Consider the following 22680-nt stretch of genomic DNA (forward strand, 5'->3'; position numbering starts at 1 on the left):
TCAACACAGTCATTGATTGTTGTATGAACATCTGTTTTATTGTATGGTGTGTGGTACATTTTTGTAAATTGACAGCTCACACAAACTCTAAGATCTTGAATCTGACGTAAATTTTGTCTTTTTTTAATTTCCATTTTAACAGATAGTTTACTTTGATATGATCAATTTTGGACACCTTGACAGAACACCAGATCTCACCATTTCTAAAAACAGTGACATTATTGAACAGTTGGCCATACATACAACTGAGCTCAAACACATCTTCCATACGCTTTATTAAAACACAGCTACCCAGCTAAATAATTTTAGCTAAGATATAAGATTTGTTAAAAACTGTACATAACTGTAATATACATAAAGGCAAACTCTTTGGTACAGATATATACAGTTTATTTTCACTTTTTTCCTTTCGATTGGGCTTCTTAACACGTCACCTTATTGAAACCTTTTGAAACACTATATTCCTGAATCAATGTATGAGAATACCAGCCTCCCATGAGAATGAACGATCTCATTTATTATCTAGAGCTAACCTACTCTAATGTTATGTCTAAATCATGTGACCTACTTCATCAGACAGTGGATGTTTCAGGTAAACTAGAGTGTCTATTTGCAGAAATGCTATTACCACAGTCAGTGTAAATGTCAGCCCAGTGTGCAACTTCCTAAGCCTACTTTACAAATACAAAATATATACCTTACATGTGTAATAGAAGATAAAATAAGTCATTTAAAAAACAACACAGCACTAATGAAAATGTACGAGAAAAGAAGAGAGAACAGGTCCTTTTAAAGGGGACAAATGACCAATAAAGGCTACATATCCTTGATTTGTTTGTGTTTTAGTGCAGGAGTGTAACAAACAAGGATGAGTCACTAGCAGTACAATAACAGTTTTGCTTTGTTGGGTAGGTGAACGGAGCACAGCAGTTGGAGCCAACATGAGCACAAAGTAATAACAATCCACTGGATTCCCGATGTCGTCACACCAAGAGAAGAATCGACGAGTACATACATACACAGAAGCATTAGTTCAATAACAAAGAACATAAGAAATCCAAAACAATGAACGAAAAAGAGAAATAAATATTCATCTGATATGCCCAAATTGGAAAGTGATCTGTTGCAGTCTCTGGAGAGAAAAAAAAAGGAGGAGGAAAAGGAAGGTGCAATGGCTAGAGGTGTCCACTAGAGGGAGAGCCAGGGGTGGCGCAAGCACTCAGCAGCTGTGGCTCTCTTCTCTGGAATCAGTTCCAGCATAGGAAGCAGGAAGTCAGTGAAGCACTCAGCTTCTTCGCGGGGCCACTCATACTTGTCGATGAGCACCTCCAGCAGGCCCCACGGCTTCAGCTTGGTGATGTGTTTTAAATCACCTGCACACAAGCAGTCACAAAATCCCAGATCACAACCCGGCAGCAGAAATGCACCAAGTTAAAGCAGACATGACTGATTTATGACTTTAAATATATACAAAAGCATTAATTCCATAACTGACCTTATAAATTCTCAAACATCATAATAAAGTGGGGGAAAAAAAAAACTAACACAAGTAATCATAGAGAGAAAATCATAGCAATTCTAGATAGTGATCCTCCTTGTTACCTTTCTTGGTGAAAAAATCCTTGGAATATTTGCCATTCATTATGAGTTTGCGTGGGACACTCCCCAGCAGCTCAATGATCAGCGCTATATGGTCTACACAGCGGACAGTTTACAAGAGGAGAGGGGAAGGCAGACAGGACAAACAGATTCATCAGACAGTGTCCCTGTTATAGGCCCGCTCTGGGTGTGTGGGTGGGAGTCTGAGGAGTAGGAGTAATCACATCACATGGGCTGGATCCTTGCAGAGCTTTCAAAGCAAAGACCTACTTCTAAAATATCAGATTTGATCACCATAGCCATCAGACATAGAGAAGTTCTTGTTCCTTTTAACTTTAAGTCAAGAATCATCAGCTTTTGTTTTGGCAGAAAGTGAAGAAGATTAATGTGATGAACTCAGACCTTGGATGAAACAACTGAATCTGTAAATAGTCTCTGACCATCCAATTCATTCAAATTTGGCTGTTTGAGCAATAAAAGTTTTTAAAATTTCACAGCCTCCAACTACAGCCATCCATAACGATGTTAAACTCCTGATCTTTGTGCTGTTTTTTTTGTTCCTTGCTCTCTAATATTTTATAGTGCTCTTTACTATTTGAGGGTTACATTATCAAGATTCTGCATCACAGTAAATACAGTAGCAGAGTTGTATTCCTAACAGGATGTGCTTGCCTTTCAGAATGGGTCTAATTTAACACAGTATCCACTTCAAGTTTGCCTTATTAAATAGTGCAAATTTCATTACATTGTTAAAGGCAATATACTCGATACATAACAGGATTAAACCAATAAAATTTAACCATAAAAGAACGGACCATGGTTGGTTTATCTGTGATCTTATATTAAAGTGGAATCACTTTTTCAACCTATAGTGCCTATAAAAAGAATGTATTAGCCCTTTATTGATTTTATAAATCAATCACGGTCAATATAATTTGGCTTTTTTCCCCAAAAAATTAAAAACCTCTTTAATATCAAAGTGAAAACTGATTTCTACAAAATAATGTCAATTAAACTTTAAAAAATGAAGTTATAATAAGCGACTGCACAGATATTCATCCCCCTTAAGTCAGTGTTTATTAGCTGCACCCTTGGCTGCAATGACGCAACATGGGTCTGTGTGGCTAGATCTCAATCTATTGCACATTTGGACACTACAATTTTACTTCGTTCTTTGCAAAACTACTTAAATTCTGTCAGTTAAAATAAGGACTGGGCATGAGCAGCCCTTTTCAAGTCCAGACACAAATAATCTTTTGAACTGAGGTCTGAGCTTCGACTCTTGTGAATTTTTTTATTTTTTTAACCAGAAGCCTGATTCAAAACTATTCTAATTTGTTGATTTCTTTACGGCACACAACCCTATCGCAACTCAGAGTTTTAAAGAAGCCTGGGAAAAAGATCTTGGTCTAACTATTGACAATGGAACCTGGGAAAATTGTCTTAAAAAGATTTACTCTTGTTCTTTAAACTCTAGACATCAATTAATCCAATTTAAAATACTGCACAGGATTCACTATTCTTGCACCAAATTGCACTCTTTTTACCCGTCCTTTTCTCCAATCTGCCAAAGGTGTAAATCAGCAGAGGGAACTTTAGGTCACTTATTCTGGTCTTGCTCTAAACTGAATAAATTTTGGTCTAATTTTTTTTAAGTGCTTCTCAGAAGTATTCAACTGCAATTTCTTACCAAATCCCTCTAGAGCCATTCTGGGCAGAGACCAGCATAAACAAAATGTGTCTCGCTTACAACGTAAGACAATACAATATGGCATGGTTGTGGCAAAGAGAATTAGCTTGTCCCTCTGGAAATCTGAGAAGGCACCCTTTTTTCAAACTTGGTTACAAGAAATGACCAATTTGTTACATATTGAAAGAATCAGATGCAGTATATCTTTCCACTCTGCTACCTTTGACAACATGTGGCAACCATTCTTATCCTATCTGTCAAAAGCAACCTAAACTTAAAACTTTTATGTATATTCTATGTATAGACTGTCTGTGCTGATTGTTTATCTTTTCTGCTTTACTGTTATGCGCAATGTGCTTTTTCTTTTTCTGCTGTCTTTGTTAACCCTTTTGAAATTTATGTTCCCTTTCAGACGGGGTTGTTTATTGTAAAATTCGAAAAGCATAAATAAAAGTTTAAAAAAATAAATAAATAAATAAAATTACATGTCAAGTTCAACTTGTATTAAAAGCCAGTGCAATTAGGTGAGTTTTCAGCAAAGATTTAAAATTATCTATAGACTGGGCAGTTCAAATGTTCAGAGATAAACTGTTCCACAGTCTAGGAGCAGCCACAGCAAACGCCCTGTCACCTCTGGCTTTAAGACTGCACCTAGGGACATGGAGAAGCATCTGGTGTGTTGACCTCAGTGCTCTGACCGGAGCATGCTGGTGCAACAACTCAGACAGATATGATGATGCCAATCCATGCAGTGCTTTAAAGACAATCAACAACATTTTAAACTCAATCCTGAAACTGTCAGGAAGCCAGTGGAGAGAGGCGAGCACTGGTGTGATGTGGTCTCAGCACCTCTTGTCAGTAAGAGGCCATGCAGCCGCATTTTGAACTAGCTAAAAGGGATGGAGAGACGACTGGTCCAGAACAACATACAAAGAATTACAATAATCTAAGCGAGAGGTGATGAACATGCGGAACATGTGACACATTCACTGTACTCAGGTGATCCCCATTTCACTAACTGTAAGACTACTAGCACCAATTGGCTGGGCCTCTGCTGAATTAGGTCAGTCACTTTAAAGGTGGTGAATATTTATGCATTTTCTTTACTTTGCATATTTTTATGTAATTGGCCATAAAATTGATTTTAATAAAATCAATAAAAGGGTAAAACATCAAGGGGTTGAATACTTTTTATAGACACTGTATGTATATGAACATTTAGATTAACCATGTTTTCTTAAAACAATGTTGATAAAATGTCTCCTATAGGGCCATATACCATCGTTTCACACTCAGGTAGCTTGTGGTAAGTCTAATAGTGTAAGTCCACCTTGACAGTGATGATATTTTGGCTGATTATCAAATCTGTAAAAGCAGGATAGATTGCAGATGTTATGGCTGAATGTATTAAAGATCCCTGTCTATAATGGTCTAAAAGGTATTTTTTCAGGGTAGCTACACCTCAACTTGAGCTCTGGGGTTTAATTACTCTTAAAACAAACTTTAAACCTTGACCTTACATTTTACATAAATTTCCACTACAGTGGCCATCACAGAATCAAATGTCCAGCCCCATCCTCTGGCAACAGCTAAGAAGGAGCAGCCTGTACCACAGCCAGCCGTTTTTTGGCAGCTCTTCTGACACTTGAATCGATGTCTGATGGCACGGTTCAAAGTACTGGACATTTATTAGTCTGTACTGAATATTTTGCCCACTGGCCTGCACATGCCCACGAGTTTGTCAGTTCTAAATGTGCCGGCGCGACCTCTCCCCCTCTTTTACCTCCCATCCACTGTTCCCTGAACGGGCCAAAGATAGAGGGGTTTCATACCTCTCTTGCTGAAGTATTCCTGTGAGTATTTCCCACTCAGAGCATAGTGACGAGGGATTTTACCGAGCAACTCAATCATGAGAGCGAGATGGTCTGGAAATGAGGTACATCAGAGTAGAAGAGGGAGTATAGACAGTGAGAGGAGTGGAGGAGATGACAAATGGGAGAGAACAATGGATGATGACAGGCAAATATGACAGAAAGCACATGTATGGACAGCCTAAGGTATTACTTTGACATCTAAAGCTATTACAGACATTTTTAAACATGTAGGCCATTCACTTCTGTACTGAAAATGAAATAATGGACAGACAGTAAGATTAAAAAACAAGGCTAAATGCACAGCTAATAGAGCCTCATATGCATAATGAGTGATTTGGCGTTAAAAGGGACAGACACAAAACAAAGAAAGCTGTTTCAGGATAAAAATCATCCTTCTGAGTTCATGTACTGCAGGTGCAACTGCTGATTCCATGCTGCAGGACACATGTCTGTAAACGCAGCATTCAATCTCAGTGCATACCTGACATGCTGCATCAGAATCAAGTCAGTACAGACACCGTAAGAGAAGCAATGAGCCAACATAAATATCAAGTAAGCATAAGGAGGACAAGGGGAAGTGTGAGTGAGAAAGAAATAGAGATGATGACAGGGACAGAATGAAAGATGGTCCTTTCTCCAGAATAACAAAAGATGTTTTTTTTTAAGTGTTAGAGGGGAAATAAACACAGGAATGTTGGTACTCAGCATCACAAGATTGATACACTGTATTTACATTTGACTTCATTTGGAATCACTGTAATGGAGTACCTCATTTCACTGAAATGTTAACAATAAACTGCAGCTTTGTATGCAAACAGCACAATAATTGGTAATAGGTCATTTGCTAACTGTGAAACACTCTCAGATGTTTGAAGAGCTTTTAATTATTCATAATGGCAATAAAACTAAAATAGGGGCCAAAGCAATAAAATTCAAAACACCATGAAGCTTTTCACAGTCGCAATAACTTTCAAAAGCTACCACTATTGCTTAGTGCTCCTTACAACTATAGCATACATTTAAAAAATATGTCTAAATATAGCTCTCAGGATTAATGCTGTGCAGTAATAATAGGATCAAAAGAGAGAAAAGGACTGGAAGAGGAAATCCCAGTGTTACCTTCATCCCTGGAATAATCTTCCCCAGAATGTGGTTCAAACAAGTAGTCCCCTGTGGCGAGCTCAAAAGCCTGAGGAGACAACACAATTATCATAAACAGGAAAAGAAAACATCCCTTGCACTGAGAGCTTTTAGAACACTTTAACTCTCTGAACTCTGCAGAAGAAATCAGTTCATCAAGGACAAATTTCACTGTTTATCTCCAGTTACCTGTTAAAAACATTAAATATCTTAAATGCATTGTATCCATAGAGCTACTTTAGGTGATGAAAACTTAAACCAGTACAGAACTGTGAAAAAATAAAAACAGCAGTTCCTTGGGTCTCCACATCAAGCTGGCTGTAATATTTACCAAAAAAAATCATCCTGGTTAAAACAGAGAAAAAGTGTTGGTCAATAATCTACTGGTAGCTCATGTTTTATTGGCAAACACAACACAGGGGGTGAATTTAGACAACAGTAAGAAAAAAATCCCTGTTTGCACAATGCTTTCAGCCAAAAACTGCCACCTTTCGAAGCATTTTCGCTGTTCATTACCTGGGGTGCTTGAAAGTACTTAGTTTTGAAAACATGTTCTGAAAATGACTCTCAGCAGATCCGCAGAATTACGCTGTACCCTGGTGTGCAGGTTTAAGGCTCAAGTGACCTTCGAGGTGCCTTGGCTGTTGGTGCTGGTCTGAGTATTTCAAAACCTGCTGATCTAGAGGGATTTTCATGCACACTTATCTCCTCAGAGGTGTAAAGTGAATGGTCAGACATGCATTCTTAATGGCAGAGAACGGAGCCAAATAGATTTTGATGATTTTAAAGACATGGTAGACTACCCACGTAAAGTCAATTTACAATGATTTTTTTTCTCTTATAATCCTCTGAGCACACACACCAGACAACTCAGCTAGACCGCCAGACTACTACAGAGCACACACCTTCCAATCTATGACAACCTCACAGTGAGCGTTCCCCACACGAGAGTTCACATAATCTCACACGTGGGTATTCCATTGGAGGCATTATGGCCTAAATTCCTAAATATAAATCGTGTTTGATACTTACGATTCATGATCTGGGAGGCTATGACACTTGTAGCAGTAAAATAATCATGTTGATACCACACACTTGAGGATTATTCAGACAAATAATCATTTGCGATGATACCACTTGGGACATGCCCCCACGATCGGCTGGGGAGGTAAATCTGACCTTAAATCTGGCTTAAAATCCTCTAGTGTGTGGCCAGCCGAACAACTTATGCAGGCATCTCTGAACACAAAACACATCAAACCTTAAAGCTGATTGGCTACAGCAGCAAGAGATCACACTAGATGTTCCTGTAAGTGAAGAAGTATAAAGATACATTAACTCTTTGAACTTTATACTTTTTAATTTTAGGAGAAATGTTGAACCTTTTCAGAACAAAGGCCTTTTGACTGCTTCATATTCAATAAAAGTATATGTCACACTTGTGGCATATCTGCTCACTATGGTGCCATTTTTGAAGTGTGTCAGTGCATTTGATCATACTTTCTTGTCTCGTTTTTAATACAATACAATACAATACAAGAACTTTATTTATCCTCAAAGGGAAATTCAATCGTCTGGGAGTCTCATCTGTTTACTTTAGAATTATACAGTCTAATTGCTGATGGTATGAAAGATTTTCTAAATCTTTCTGTCCTGCAGCGCAGGGATAGGAGCCATCCACCACCGTTGTTTCTTTGCTCATTGAGGGAGATATGAAGTGGATGATCCATGTGATCCATAACTTGTTCTTAATGTGTTTCTGTTGTATCTTAACATAATTGTAAATGAGGGAAACCTCAATAATTTTCGAGAATTAAATAAAGGTTAAATAAATAAATTTACATGTGCAGTGAAATCACTGCAAACTGTGGTTACAGCTCAGTTTGGCTGGACTGCCCTTTTCCTATTATATAAGCTGGGGGAACATTTAATAAACAACAGAAGTATGTCTGACTCTGCTAGTTTACTACTGGACAAAGTTAAAGTTGATCATGGAAACCAGTCCAGTTTTAAAGCGTTGTCTATCTCACTGAGGATTCGTTTTAGCACAAACATGATATGCATTATTTTCATTTTTAATATTTAAATTTAATTCAATTTGTATACCACATTTCAAACTAATTTAAAGTCAGTGAATGATAAAAAGAAAGCAACACAATTAAAAAGTCTTTGGTGTTGTCCCTACTTCCTATTCACTATAGAGTGAATCATCTCCGTATGGTAGACTATGTAGCGGACACGTCTTGGCAATAAAAAAACAATTCTGGACACTTCTCCAGCCACAGAAAAGGACGTCATCACTCTCTTATAGTTGAAAAGTTTTGCAACAACGACACAAAGATATCCATGACAGCAGCTGGAGATCAGGGTAACAGGAATTTCACTGAAATTTAAAGTATGTAACAAAAAGAGGTTTAAAAAAAATGCTTGTGACTTTTTACTAAAATGATCACATATTTTCATGCAGTATCAATTGTTTGTGCATACAGATGATTGTCTCATGTCCGTAATTATCATAAGAGGAAAGACATTATTTCATTTTAATCCTTGGCACCTTTTTAAAGATTATGTTTTGTAAAAAACATAATGCCTCATAGGTGCCAGTTTGGCACCCATATACAGAGGCAATAGTCCTAAACACCCTGTTTGCTGGATCTATTCCTGGTCTCTACACTGTTTGGTAAATCTCTTCCCACACTCTCTTCCCATATTTCCTGTGTCTTTTCAGCCGTTACTTACCTTTATTCTAACTTGAATAAAGAGAAGATAAGATAACCCTTTTATTAGTCCCACACGGGGAAATTCCAAATAAAGGCAAAAAGTGCACAAAACAATCTTTGAAAGTAGCCCAAAAGGATGAACTGCTCTGTGTTCCTGATTCTTTGTTTACACCTGCCATGCTCCTCTCATCCATGTTAAAGCTTTAAACCGTGACGCATGATGGTAAATATTGCTTGAATATTGACCATCAGTTGCTCACTACTTTTCACAAAGCATTGTGGGGAATAATGAGTGCACTACACAGGGTATAACAATGCTTACACTGACTTCTAACACCACTATAAAATGGCATATTCATTATATAGTTTACTATATGTTCAATATGGAGTGATTTCAGACATAGCCATTATTTTCCCCGATTATGGTACTGCCGTTCGACTTCTAGACCAGTGTGAAGGCCGTGGAGCATGCATAGCATGCTTAGTCCAGTTTGAGTGCAATTGAGGCTTTCACATGCATGAGTAAACTGGTTCCCAAATACATTACCGAGGTTGTAAGACTGACTTCCAAAACTCTGATTTGGTTAAATGTAGGTATGCACGATATTATCAACCTGAAATCTACATCTGCAGATATTACCTTAAAAAGGCAAACACCTGTGTCTGAAGATATCAGACTTTCTGCTGATATTTGCAGCTGACATTTTGACTGTGAATATCAGCATAAACAAACTGCAAATTTTGGCCATATTCACCAATAAATCAGCTGAGTTTTAGGCTGAATCAACAGACCTGTGTCAGTTGACATCTATTTCAATCCTCATTCTTCAAACTTTTAAAGTGTGTTTTAAGGACTAAAGTTTGTTTCTTTGCAAACTCCAAGCAGGCAAAAGCTGTGGCAAAAGTGTGTTCAAAGGACTGAAGTTTTAGGCTTAAAAATATATTTAAGTATCAGTATCAATATCAGCTAAAATTAATCTTTAAATATCAGCATGTCATATATCTGATAAATACAACATGACTCATCTCGATTAAAACGGTATAATGTGGCTTCTACCTACTTTCACTGCATGTAAACATACTGTGTGTAACCAACAGGTTTAGTAAGTTTTGTAAGTAACTGTCTGAAATTCAAACACAACTGTGCAAACAACAATCCTGAGGCCAGATCGTTGAGTGTTTTATCCAGATTCATCACCAATAATAACATAAATTGACATCTTGCAAAATGCTGAATGCTTGAGCCGTTAAAGCAGTTTTTTTTTTAATTTAGACAGCACATGCAAATCAAGCCCTATGTCCTTCCTCAAAGGGTTAGAGTATTTTACGATGGTATTCTTCATTGCTTTTGATTAGGTCTGATAAATGTCTATTAGTACAGTCTCTCACCATGCAGGCTGTGCTCCAAATGTCAGCCGGTGTGCTGTATCCAGCGCCTATGAGCACCTCTAAGGAGCGGTACTGTCGTGTTTGGATGTCTTCTGTAAAGTGCTTGTGCTAGAAGAGGGAGACAGAAAAGAAGATGAATCCTTTAAAAAATGGCTTCTCTGAGGAGTAAGTGTTGGATGTGGACCCCGCTGTAGGGCTTTATCTAATCAGGAAATCCCTCAGGTCATTAGGGGTGTACTCACCACCCAGCAGGCATTTCCCAAGTCTGCAATCTTGACCTTGATCTTGTCTGCATTGAGTGGCTCGAGGGGGTTAACTAGCAGGGATCCTGCTGTTAGCTTTCCTACATGACAACAGAGACACAGAGAGATAACATGAACAAAACAGCCAATAAGACAGACAGATGATTAGTATTTTAAATGGCTGAGCTTTCGTTTTAATATCCAAAGCAGACAAGCCAAAGCAATCAGCAACCATCAAACCTCTGTAAAGGTAAAGATGAGCAGATTTGTCTGACTGACCGTTTCTCAGGCTTTCCTTGGTTGCGTATTCACAGTCGTCTGTCTCGTCCTGTAAAATGCTTTGCACCAGCTCTCCCTCCTCCAGACCAGTCAGGCCAGCAGGAAGATAACTCTCTGTGACTCCACTGCTTTGAGCCCCCCTGTCTTCAGTCTCAATGTCCAGCTCCTTACTATCTGCAGAGTCCATGCCGTTGCAGACAGGGTGCACAGCAGACTTGTTGTGTTGCTCCTCCTGATTGGTGCATTTCTCTGTTTGCTCTGTGTTGCCGTTGTGTTGATCTTCGTCCCTCCATTGGGACTGCCTCTGGTCCACTTCTACGTGGCCATTACAGTTCACCTCTGACAGTGCTTCTGGTCCCGTCCTCAATGGATCTGCACTCACGCCGCTCTCTGCAGTATGAGGGAAAGACATATGACATTTCTTCCAAATGACTCATTACAGGGCTAATAACTGTCATGACAGAAATGTACTGTGGCTTCCTACCTTCTGTTTCCTCATTCCCCAATTCCTGAAGAGAGACCTGTCTGAGAGGGGCGCAGGCCCGTCCCTTTGGCGACTGTGGGTCCTCATAGTCATCATCTTCCTCATCTCTGGTCTCTGTGGTCTTTTCCATCTCCTCCAGATCCAAAATGCACTTCTCCAGCAGCTCTGCCTGACGTTTCTGTTTCTTTTTTAACTTCTTTTTCTTGTTCTTGGACATTTTTGCCATCTGTAAGATACACAGATAAGAGACAAAACAGTTCTTGAGAGAATAGGAGATGATATATTTGCAGAAAATTAATGATGAAAGACTTCTACCTGTTTGGGTGCAGGTGCTGTGCTTACTGAAAGGAGAAAACCAGAAGAAAAACAAACTTGTCAAATTATTCTCATAAATATTGATAGATAATGTGACTGCGTGTTAGTCTCTCATACTTGCTGAGCCGGAGGGGGGAGGCGCCCCAGCCCTCTGCCACTCTGTGGCTTCAGCTGCCAGCTTGCGGATGTAAGGCTCATCAACACTCATCAGAATATTCTCTGGCTTTATGTCAGTGTGGATGATCTGGCATTTTGTGTGCAGGTAGTCAAGCCCTTGGAGTACCTAAGAAATAAAAAAATGATCATTTTTAATAATTACAACTATGAAAACAACTTAATATTACTGGTGATCAGGGGATACTCTTCAAATGTTGTCACAAATATTGTAAGCTTTAACATTCAGTGTGATTGTTCATGTTTGCATTCAAATTTCCTCACTGTCTTTATTCTTTAGAATGTACATAGAGGTTTTCATCTCTACACACCCAGTTAGTTCTAGGGCTAACAGCTTCCATTTGATTGGTTGAGTGTTTGGTCGAAAAGCTTTTATCCAACCAATATCACCCTGGTTGGCATGTCCAGGTGAGTTTTTCTTTGGTTGACTACAGGCCTAGTTAGTTCACCAAAATAATCACTTCAAGTTTAAAAAACGTTTCTTTTACACTCCTCTGCAGATAAAGGATGTCCTACGCATAGGTTTCACACCAAGCCACCCAGTCCAAATAATTCACATCATGTTTTTTATGTACAAAATACAAATTCACTGTTATTGAAGCCATTTTCACCTCAGTCCTGCACTATTATTTTATCTATTATAGATGGCATTCACTTAACAAGCAGCTATAGCAGTGTCCTGCTGTAGATTTGTATGCATACTCAACATGACAGCAAAAAGAACGCGGACTTAGAGTTGTCAACATTTCTGCTGATTAACAGGCCAGTCCAGACACTTGTATCTATTTTAAAATACCTCCATTTATCAGTTTTATTGAGATGAAATTCTATCAAAATACCATTTCAGTTTTTTTATTGTCTAGATCTTAGAATGAGAAAACAAAAAGCAAATAAACCCAAAGCACTCTCTATTTTTTGTTGAATGTACAGTATGTCAATACCAGTCCAGGCGGCTACCTGTCAAAACAACAAAAAAAGGTTGTGAGAAAAGTCACGCTGCCCACCTCCTCCAATCTAAAATGCTTACTTGTGTTTGAAATTGTGGACTCTGTTTAATAAAGACTGCACTTTGTAATGTGTATTTACTAAAAAATAAAGTCATTTTGGTTTCATGAATGAATTTCACATAAAGAGAGAGAAGGTCTGTTAAAATTGCCTTTTCTGCTCCTTTTGAACAGAGTCCTCAATTCAAAACAAGAAATAAGACGTTAAGATGGACAGAACTATCCACTCATCTGGTCTCTTCTTGATTTGGAAATGCCAAGTGGGTCCACAAGGGTACAGAGTTTGGGACGTGAATTTCGCATTTTGTAGGCAAGCTTGGGCAACTGAACTCACAGCTGATGGTTGCTGGTCAATCACAAGTTAGCAGCACAATAAATGAATAAGATACAACAGAAAAACAGCTTTTCGGAGCAGTGCACGCTCACTTATGTAGCAGTTCTCACGCAAAATCCAGCGAATTCACAGCAATAATAAATATGTCATCTGTCATGGTAGCTGCCACGACAAAACACATCCTGTTACAAACATAAAAGCTAAGAATTTCTTGGCTCTGAAAACTTTTGAAAATATTTGATGAGGTCAAATATATTTGATATTTGACTAAACGAAGGGTGCTTTCACACCTTACCTGTTTGGTTTCATTGAAATAAACAGGTTATTCGCATTAACATGTATTTCTCCTCTACATCGTTCTTTACAGTTAGATGTTTTGTACATGGTTCTTAAAAAGGTGGAACAGGGCGCGAGGGGGCGCTGGTGAGCACGTAATGTTGGTGTAGTGATGTACTGCCTGCATGTTGTGTACCTCGAGGGTGAATAAAGCTGTGTGAGCTGAACCACATAAATGTTGTGTTTATTATAGTCAACAATTTGCAGCATTATGTTAGTTTGTTGGTGCTGGTGTGAAAGCTGACCACCGAACTCTGGTGAGGACTAAACAACCAGACTGAGACCACTTGAAAAGGTGGACCTCAGTCTGCTTCCATTTGCACTCTGGTGCAGTTTGGTTGCGGTGAGAACACAAACCAACCTCAACCTGGCCTAACTAGGGAAGCATGGAACTTTTTTTGGATTAAATCAACTATTTTAGCACAAGAAATACAACTAGCTAGAAAAAACCAGCGACTTGCAAAATCCGAAGACTACAGAGCAATGCTAGAAAATACGCTAACAGATACAACAAAGTGTAAAAGTTGTATGCCAGTACAGGTGTATAATAATCTGCCAAAAGTTGACTGATCAGAGAGCATTTTCCTGATAGATCACAGGCTTTGGTTTGCTTGTCAATGCCCCCGTGTGAACACAGACCAAAGCTGACGTCAACTGTAACAAATCTGTTCTTGATTTGGACTAGATCAGCTGACCTAGAGCTGTGAATACAACCTAAAAGTCACCTTTCAAATCATCAGTACACTTTTTATGAATAGTACCTTCTAGATGCTCTTTTGCAATGTTTTGCTGAATCAAGTTTTTTGTTCGTTTAGTCCTGAAGCCCACCTAAGCAAAAATAAAAAAATCTAACTCTTCTAAATAGAGGCTTGTTTGTTTATTGTTTAAATCTTAATCATCTCAAACTGCCTGTTTCCACTGTGCACAGCCTGGAGGCTAATGCTTGTATAAACTATTGTAAGGCTGAGCCTTCGCCATGACTCACCAAACTAGAGAAGGTGTGACACAGAGGGTGTATATGTTACCTGTTTTATGATGCTCTTCACACACGGCAGAGGCAGCCCCTGGTAATTGGACTTAATTATCCACTTTAATAAGTGATGGCCCAACACTTCAAACACCATGCAAACATCTGAATATAACAGCAGTTAAGGTAAGTATAAAAAACATGAGAATAAAGCAAACAGAAACTACCAATTCATCTACCTGTCTACATGCCTCTCAAGTGCATGAGGAGTAGCATTATTTATACTGAAAAGAAGGCAAGGCAGGTTACCGCAGTGCACACAGTATAGTGTTGTCAGGGCATCTCATATTACAGCTACAGCTATCCCTGTGGCATTCAGAGGATCTTACTCAGCCAAAGTGTTGTTATAGGTGGAGGATTTTAGTACACCCATCACCTGTTGTTTACTTTGTTGCTTGCTTACTGCAGTCCGGCTAAATTTGACACCACGGGAAAGAATGGCTCTCTCTTTGACAACATGGGGATTTTTTCTGAGACTGAACAAGCTTTAGACTTTACAGGAGGAAATGACTGAACAGAAAAAACCCTGAATCATAAAAAAGCACAAGGACACATTCAAGGATACGTGTTCCATTCACCCCAGAGATCTTGAAGTCGTCTAGCAGCTGGACCACCATCTCCCGTTTGGGATCATCGGGGTCTGAGTTTCTTACCTTGGAACAAAGATCAGGAGATGCGATCAAAATATGAATTTTAGCACATCTTCAACAAACACAATATTCTAAAAGTTATACTTTTTAATTTAAATTTAGACAAAAATTATTTGTTCAGCTTCAACTAGGCTACATACAGATCTGAGGAGTTTGATCTCATCCACTGCTGTCTCTGTGTAATGTTCGGCACTCTTTACCACCTTCATTGCAACAAACCTCTTTGCCCTGCAACAACAGAGCAAGAAACATTCACTAACAGGAAACATCATACAAAATGCTACCACAGCAGCATCACAGTCAGCTGCTACTGAATCCAACATCAAGCTTCAAGAACAAATACAGAGAATAAGAAAAAGTTCTTTCATACTGGATGTCCCAAGCGAGCCACACGGTGGAGAAATGTCCCCAGCCAAGTTTCCGGATCACATGGTATTTTCCATTGTAAAGGTCTCCTACTTTCACATGATGGTAGCCACCTAAATCAGAAGAAAATGCAAGTAAATATCAGATCAACCAACTACACAGAGTCAGGAAACACTCCATTCATTATGATTGTCACATTATGACCTTAGTTCTGTAATCTTAGGTAAGGGGGAAGCAAACTAAAAAGATACTTCATAATACTCGGTTATTAACAGGACTCACCCTTGCAGTAGTCATTTGGGTCCTCCTGTTCCTCATCATCAGAGCCAAGAATCTCCTCAGGTTCCTCTGGTTCCTGAGGTGAGGCCTCCAGCTGGGTTGGTTGTCGAGCTCTGGGATTGACTGGCTGCCTGAAAGACGAACATGTGATCATCAACACACAGCAATTTAAGTAAAATGAATCTCTGCCCAACTTTCTGACCAGACAGCAGCCCCATGAGTATCTGCAGCACCTCCTCCTCTTTGCATTGTGTTCATGTTTCTTCTGGAGAAGTGAAGAATAACTTCTGCAACCACACTCAGTACCTGCACACTGCATCATAGGTTACAATCCTTCATAGAAAACAAAAGAGCAGAAGCTGGCAGTCACATATGAGAGATGCCAGGCCATCATACCTGAGACAGGCTGCTGGTTTGAATGATGTCAACTGAGAATCATGCTCAGAGAATTCAAAGCAACAAAAAGAAAGATATGCCAGCACAGTTTCTCAGTGCAACAAAAATGTGATAAAACACCTCTGGTTGAGATTTTATCTACATTTTTGTGGAATTGAGAACGTGTTTTGGCTTATCTACAGTTTTTAAAGTGTTCAGCACCAAACCTATATGTCACGTGCATGTAGCCACTATCCCTGCATTATGCCTAAATGTCACAAAAGAAAAAGATTGAAGAGTGTCATTGTTTTACCCACAGAAATAAATAGAGGCACAGTGTGATACTTGATGCACAATGCTATTCAAATCTAATGGCACTTCATATTCAGGAAAAAAATTCTCCATATCTGGTGTCCAAATCAAAAAATCTTGTTTTGATTAACTGCTATGAGGCTCTTTAGAGCCCACTGGATATGAAACGATTGGATGTCAGATGTTTATTTTGGTCTGGGGTCAATACCATTATTTAAACATAGGATGGATCCTATAAAAATAGCATGGAGTTCAAGTTCAAAGATGAAATCTACTACCTGTTTGCTAGCTAATCATTTGTATTTGTTTGTTTATGCAGATTAATAAAACAGATATATCTTAACTCAACTTTATTCATACAGGCTTATACACACATGAAGCCCGAAGTGTTTTGCAAAAGAACTGACAGAAAATTGTCTGCAGTATAGAACATTACAAAAGACTACAACAAAATAATAGGTTGATGAAATAAGATTAGAAAAAGTATCATTCAAATTAATTAAGAATCAGTGTGTCAGCAGACAGCCAACGGGCGGGATTGCATAACGACCCATGGTTTCCACATGGACTGTTTGCTAACAGCTAAAGACATGGAAGCACTAGTAGTATACTGCAACTCAAGACTATAAACAACAAAAATAGAGCACTTCAAGTTCTGACACAAAATATTGTGATCCTTTACAATATGTTATAGAGATGCACAGATTGTTAAAGTTGAAGTTGAACTGATACTGATGTGAAATATCAATTTAGCTACTGTCAATTATGTTTATTTAAATACTTCTTTTGGTGTAACATTCTCACTGTGCCTACATTTTCTCCCATGTTTCACCATAAAAACAAATCAGAGTTTGTCCAAAATGCTGGATGAGACACCCAGGTATCTTTGCAGCCATTCGAGAACCTTTTCTAACCTTTTTAATTTGTAAGTAATTGCCATCTGTTTGTGCTACGGAGACACATCTCGTGTCAAAAATAAAGCTTTCATTAGTGTCTAGCTGCCGATGCGATCCTGTACTCTGGGATGATGACGACTGCAACACACAGCTTCATGAATAATAAACGTTCACACTAGGGCTTGGCAATTAATCGCAAATTAGATTTAATTGCAATATGGCCTGCTGCAATTTACAAAACACAGAAGTTGCAATATTTCTTTCACTTGAAATGTGCCATAATACCAGTTTAATAAATCAATATTTTGCAGAGATTTTATAAACATTCTGCAAGTGTTATTTTTCATATAATAGTTGACAAAAATCCTCCTTATCATGTTTTATGTATGTTTTTCTTAATCAAAATGATTGACATAAAATAATAATGTCCTTAAACAAAGTAAATGACATCACATTTCCAGAATGAGCAAAAATAATTAGCTCATTCATAAAATAAAAATGGATGAAGCCTAGTGTTACTTCACAAAAGTCATACTCCAGCTGCGATTAGCTGATAGCCAGCTTCACCTTCCCCACCCCAGCCACCGCTTTTATAGCTTAAAGCTTGTTGCACCCCATATTCAGATTCATGCTATTACGTTTTAATTGCTTCTCAGATAATTGCCCTAAGAATAATCGCATATTAAATCACAATCGCAATATTGGGGGAAAAAAAATCGCAATTAGATTATTTTTGCAAATCATTCAGCCCTGGTTCAACCACAGCTCACCGGCTATAATGCGATAATTTAAATAGGAAAGTGATGTTATCTGAGCCTAACTATACAACATACTGCTGAAGAATACAATCAAAAGAGCAGGAACACAAAAAAAATCAATGAACAGAAAGATGAAGGGCAGGAAGGTCATCCCCACCACCCAAGTACAGTGTCATTCTGTGGGTACACTGTTCTTGTGACTAAAAAACTCTTATTTGAAACCACATACTTAGATGCATGGTATTCTAGATGCATGCATTGAATTCATATGATAAAACAGATAGAGAAGTTCTAATACCATTTTTTCCTTCCCGATACCGATTTTAATACCTGCGTTTGGCATCAGTCGATACCAAGTATAATTTGATACTGGTATAAACTTCCTGGACTGACTGTGATGTGGAAAACTGGCGCATTATTTTAACTCTACAATGAACTCAGAGCATGTCTCAACAAAGAGAATTGTAATGTGCAGCCTCTCTGTGACACTTTAAGTTGTTCTCCCTGCTAAAAAAAATACACAGCAACTTAAATATTCCAAAGACTATAGAGAAATTCTAGCAGATACACTGTGAGAAAAAATTCATAGAAAAAAATTCTGTTCCTCATATACACAATGAATACTAAAGTATATGCCTTTCACGTGCTGCTGCTAGTTAACTGCATTTGATTTTCTAAATTTTTTTCATGCTGTTGATGTGGCAAAGCTGTCACAATCAGTCACCATCTTGCCAGAACAAATATACCTTCAAGCTCTAACTTCTACAGATATGACACTTTAAAAAACTTATTGAAGAAATATCTAAAGGCATTTGTGCTGCAAGCTGGAATTTTTCAGTTATTCAGCTGTCAAAAGATCTGAATAAAAATGGCTTTACTAATTTTAGCGAAGTCCTACTTTGGGTTAAGTATGTAATGTCCAACTGTATCATTAAATTTGGGACAACACAAAACACTGCTGAATCAGGGTTTTTGGCTCAGTGTTGAAGGATGCTCATATATTTGTCATTATGTGTGGTTGTCAGCTGGAAGACACAAAACACTACAGAATAAAAAGAACTACAAAAAACAGATAGTAGGGACACAGTTTTTATATTAATGACAATATTTTTTAATGACTACTTGGTATTTAATCCACTACAAATCTATTACTGGAAATAAACAATCAGTGCAGACAGATAAAAGTATGATGGCTTCTCATGGCAGATGAGGAGCCAGAGCAAATGACAGTCTATGCACATTATGGTGGCCTGAGGGTAGGTGTTGATTTTACACACTGTCGTTCAAATTTAAATAAACCAGCCTTTTCTGAACATGAATCTCAAATTTATAATAATATTAATCCCTTATTTTTCATGTTACTGAAACCAAACATAGAAGTTCTATGCTTTAAACCATGCAGTTACACATTTCTGATAGCAATTTCAAGTATGTGGAAAATGACCAAACATTACAGTTAACAAAATCTCCACAAAAAGATCAAAACAATACGAAACATTGTATCTATATATAAAGTAAAAAGGATTGCATGTGTAAGCATGACAGCATTATGCCTGCTTACATTGCTCCGACAACTTCTAATCTGTGTTTGCCAACAGTTTGGTAGCTAATTCCAACTTGAAAACCAAATGGCTTGATGCTACATCTTCTAAAGAAGAGATTAAGGGTGCTCATCTCCATGGCAGCTATAGAGCTGAGATCACATTCAAATAAATCCCTTTACTGGTCTGTCTCAAAAACGGGCTACTGGTTTCCACATAATCTGCAACCTACGTATTCATTCCTGGCACGGTTATTTTAAGCAGAGAAGCTTTATTGCATTTTGGGCTCTGGTGACTGAGCAGCTGCAATTTTGGATTTAAACAGGATTTTCGTTTCACTCGTCAAATTTTGTTTTCCAAATAAAAACTGCTCACTGCTATTGCATCACCACCGTTAAAGCAATCAACAGCACATTTCTGATTAACAGAAACCAATAGTTGTAAAAAAAACAAATCTTCTCTCAGTTTCCATAATCAGTTGCAGCTCTTCACTGACTATAAAGGACAGCAGACAATGATGAACCAGAGTATTAAAAGCAGAGCCAGACAAGACAGCTATGACAAAATAAACACGGCTGCTTTCATTTTGAGGGGGTGTTCTTTTTTTAAAATCCATTTAGCACTAAAGCTCCAATGTATGTTTAGCTTGAGCTGCACAACCCAAACTGATATACATCATAACAACTGATTCAGCAGAGCATCTAAGCATCACTATGTTTGCAGCATGACCGAATGTTTCTGCTCCTCCATACATTCAGCGTGCAAGGATGACTGAGGCATGCAGTGGTAAAAGTTATATTTAGTGTCATTTACTAAACGCCTAACAGACATGCCATGAAGACACACTGTCAGGAGGTGAGTATCAGCAATAGTGCAGTTTTCTTTGAAACACCATGCTTCGGTGGGCTGATGTGGGCTTCTTCATTCTCTGGTTTTAAATATAGCACAGGCTGTTATGTAACACTCTAGAGGATACCACCAATGGCATGATTAGTAGATTGTAAGGTAAATCTAAACAATCAGTATGAGAGATCACAGTTTTTGTGGGCTATTCTGGGCCTTGTATGTAGCATTATCTTAATGCTGTAAACTGTTTTGATCACAGGACAACGCCTTTGGGCAGTATATATGTGACGCTGCATACTGCACATTTTATACAGATAGCTGGCATCTTATTTAAATAACTGTCCAAATATCTAATGCAAATGCTCTTGTTAGAACTCTGCAAAAAAAATCTATGAAAAACATCCCATAGTTATTAGTCTCATTGCTTTAGGGGGTATGTTAATCAGTCTAGTCTTTGGATCATGCACAGACCAGTCTAAATATCTGAATGCATACATGCAGTCAAGGACCTTGTGTCAGTTTGTAAGCATACTGTACATGCAGCACGTGCGTCACTGCAACAAACAGCCACCTCTTGCTGAGAACAGCTGATACAATTCATGTGCACAGTGTCCAATATAACATGAGGATATAGCTGGGGGTTTAACTCACTTTTTGCTGGTCTTCTTTGCTTTCGCCCTCTTCTTCCTCGCCTGGAGTGCCAGAACTGTCAGAAGAAACAGTGAGCAATTATTTAGCCATTGTCTGGCTGCCGTTTGATGTCCTGCTGACACTCGAGACAAAAAATGGAAGACTCTGTCTGAGGCTACAACATACTTCACCTATAGCTAATAGAGTCGGTCGTAATATACCGTGTTATGTCATGTTACACTGTCAGAATGTAAACAGACATAGTGGTTTATCTGTCGCTGTGCCAGATACCCAATTTGATTCTGGAAGCCATCTAACGTTAAGTAACATCACTAAGCTGCCAGCCTAACGAGGTTACATTTCTCCAAACAACTGCTACGACAGTGATGTAATTCCAGACACTTGGCTGGATAGGTGGTCACTAACAACACTAACGGTTGGTTAGTGTTGACAGTTTTTTCATTTGTGTGTCAATTGGAAAGAGGTAGAGCGCTAAACGTAGCTAGCAGGATAATCCTGACATGTCCCATTGAGGCTAAAGCTAATGTCTAGATAGCTAACGTAGCTCGCTCCAGCTCAACAGTGCGTGACAGACGCGTTCATTTAAACCGCATCTGAAAGTCTGCTGCTCAGCTTCGCCCTACATTTGTGTCTGCGGAGGGACATCAACTGTAGTGTCAACACAAACCCGAGCAACGATTATTGGTTGAGTGTGCAGTGTGTCGGTGTAAAGATTTACCTTTTCTCTCCATGTTGGCTGGATCCGTAGCCTAGCCGTTAGCCACACCACCAGTGATCGAATGTTCCACACATGCGCACTGGTTCGTTTTGCTCAGGGGATGCTTCCTCAGTGATGTTTCCACATGGGCAACACAACATTATTTTAAAACAGGTTTACACCACTCTGAAGCTGCTGGGGCAGGGCAAGGGGCACGGCGAAGGCCTGTTAATGTAATTTAAATAGCTTATTGGTACTAATAGGAATTTAAACTCTTGTTTACATTTACGGTAAGACAAAGACGATGACCCTATGATGTTGGCTTAAGGTGTGTCAACTTTGTAATACTAGCAAGTAGCTGTACAGAGCCAAGACTTGTCGATGGATTGACTAAAATTACTAAATGACAAAATTATGCGATTCTGGGGCTAAAAACTCTCCATATCTTAAATTCTAATACTTTATGATGGAAATCAACCAAGCCATTACCTCGAACTTTATATACCGTGACTACTGAAAGAAAGAAATAGAACCCAGAGGTTCCCAAACTTTTCAGCACTTGACCCTTAAAATAACAGTGTCAGAGACTGGGGACCCCCACTATCTCTGATGGTAGTTTAAGTGTTCTGTGTTGTACAGGGCATCATGTACATATGTACCTTTTATTAAGTTTTTGTACAGATTACTCGCTTTTAAGTGCAA

At 38.6% G+C, this 22680-nt stretch overlaps 1 protein-coding gene across 3 annotated transcripts; it reads right to left on the reverse strand.

The window, feature by feature from the left end:
• Nucleotides 1–7: 7 nt before the first annotated feature.
• Nucleotides 8–22093, reverse strand: srpk1a (SRSF protein kinase 1a). 3 transcript variants are annotated; one of them, XM_041798900.1, is made up of 17 exons: nt 22000–22093; nt 21282–21336; nt 15906–16033; nt 15628–15736; nt 15398–15485; nt 15173–15260; nt 14606–14712; nt 11850–12015; nt 11733–11758; nt 11418–11643; nt 10934–11323; nt 10655–10755; nt 10413–10520; nt 6283–6352; nt 5122–5214; nt 1603–1695; nt 8–1373 (listed from the first exon to the last, which is right to left on the reverse strand). In XM_041798900.1, the coding sequence occupies exons 1-17, from the start codon at nt 22010–22012 to the stop codon at nt 1189–1191; spliced, it is 2046 nt and encodes a 681-aa protein (XP_041654834.1). In that variant the 5' UTR covers nt 22013–22093; the 3' UTR covers nt 8–1188. The 3 variants fall into 3 exon arrangements, with proteins under 3 accessions (XP_041654834.1, XP_041654836.1, XP_041654837.1); XM_041798902.1 differs by lacking the exon at nt 5122–5214 and having other exon boundaries at nt 9–1373; XM_041798903.1 differs by lacking the exon at nt 1603–1695 and having other exon boundaries at nt 9–1373.
• Between the last annotated feature and the right edge of the window lie 587 nt (nt 22094–22680).

The sequence above is a fragment of the Cheilinus undulatus genome, linkage group 11, assembly GCF_018320785.1.
Source record: "Cheilinus undulatus linkage group 11, ASM1832078v1, whole genome shotgun sequence".
Taxonomy (NCBI): domain Eukaryota; kingdom Metazoa; phylum Chordata; class Actinopteri; order Labriformes; family Labridae; genus Cheilinus; species Cheilinus undulatus.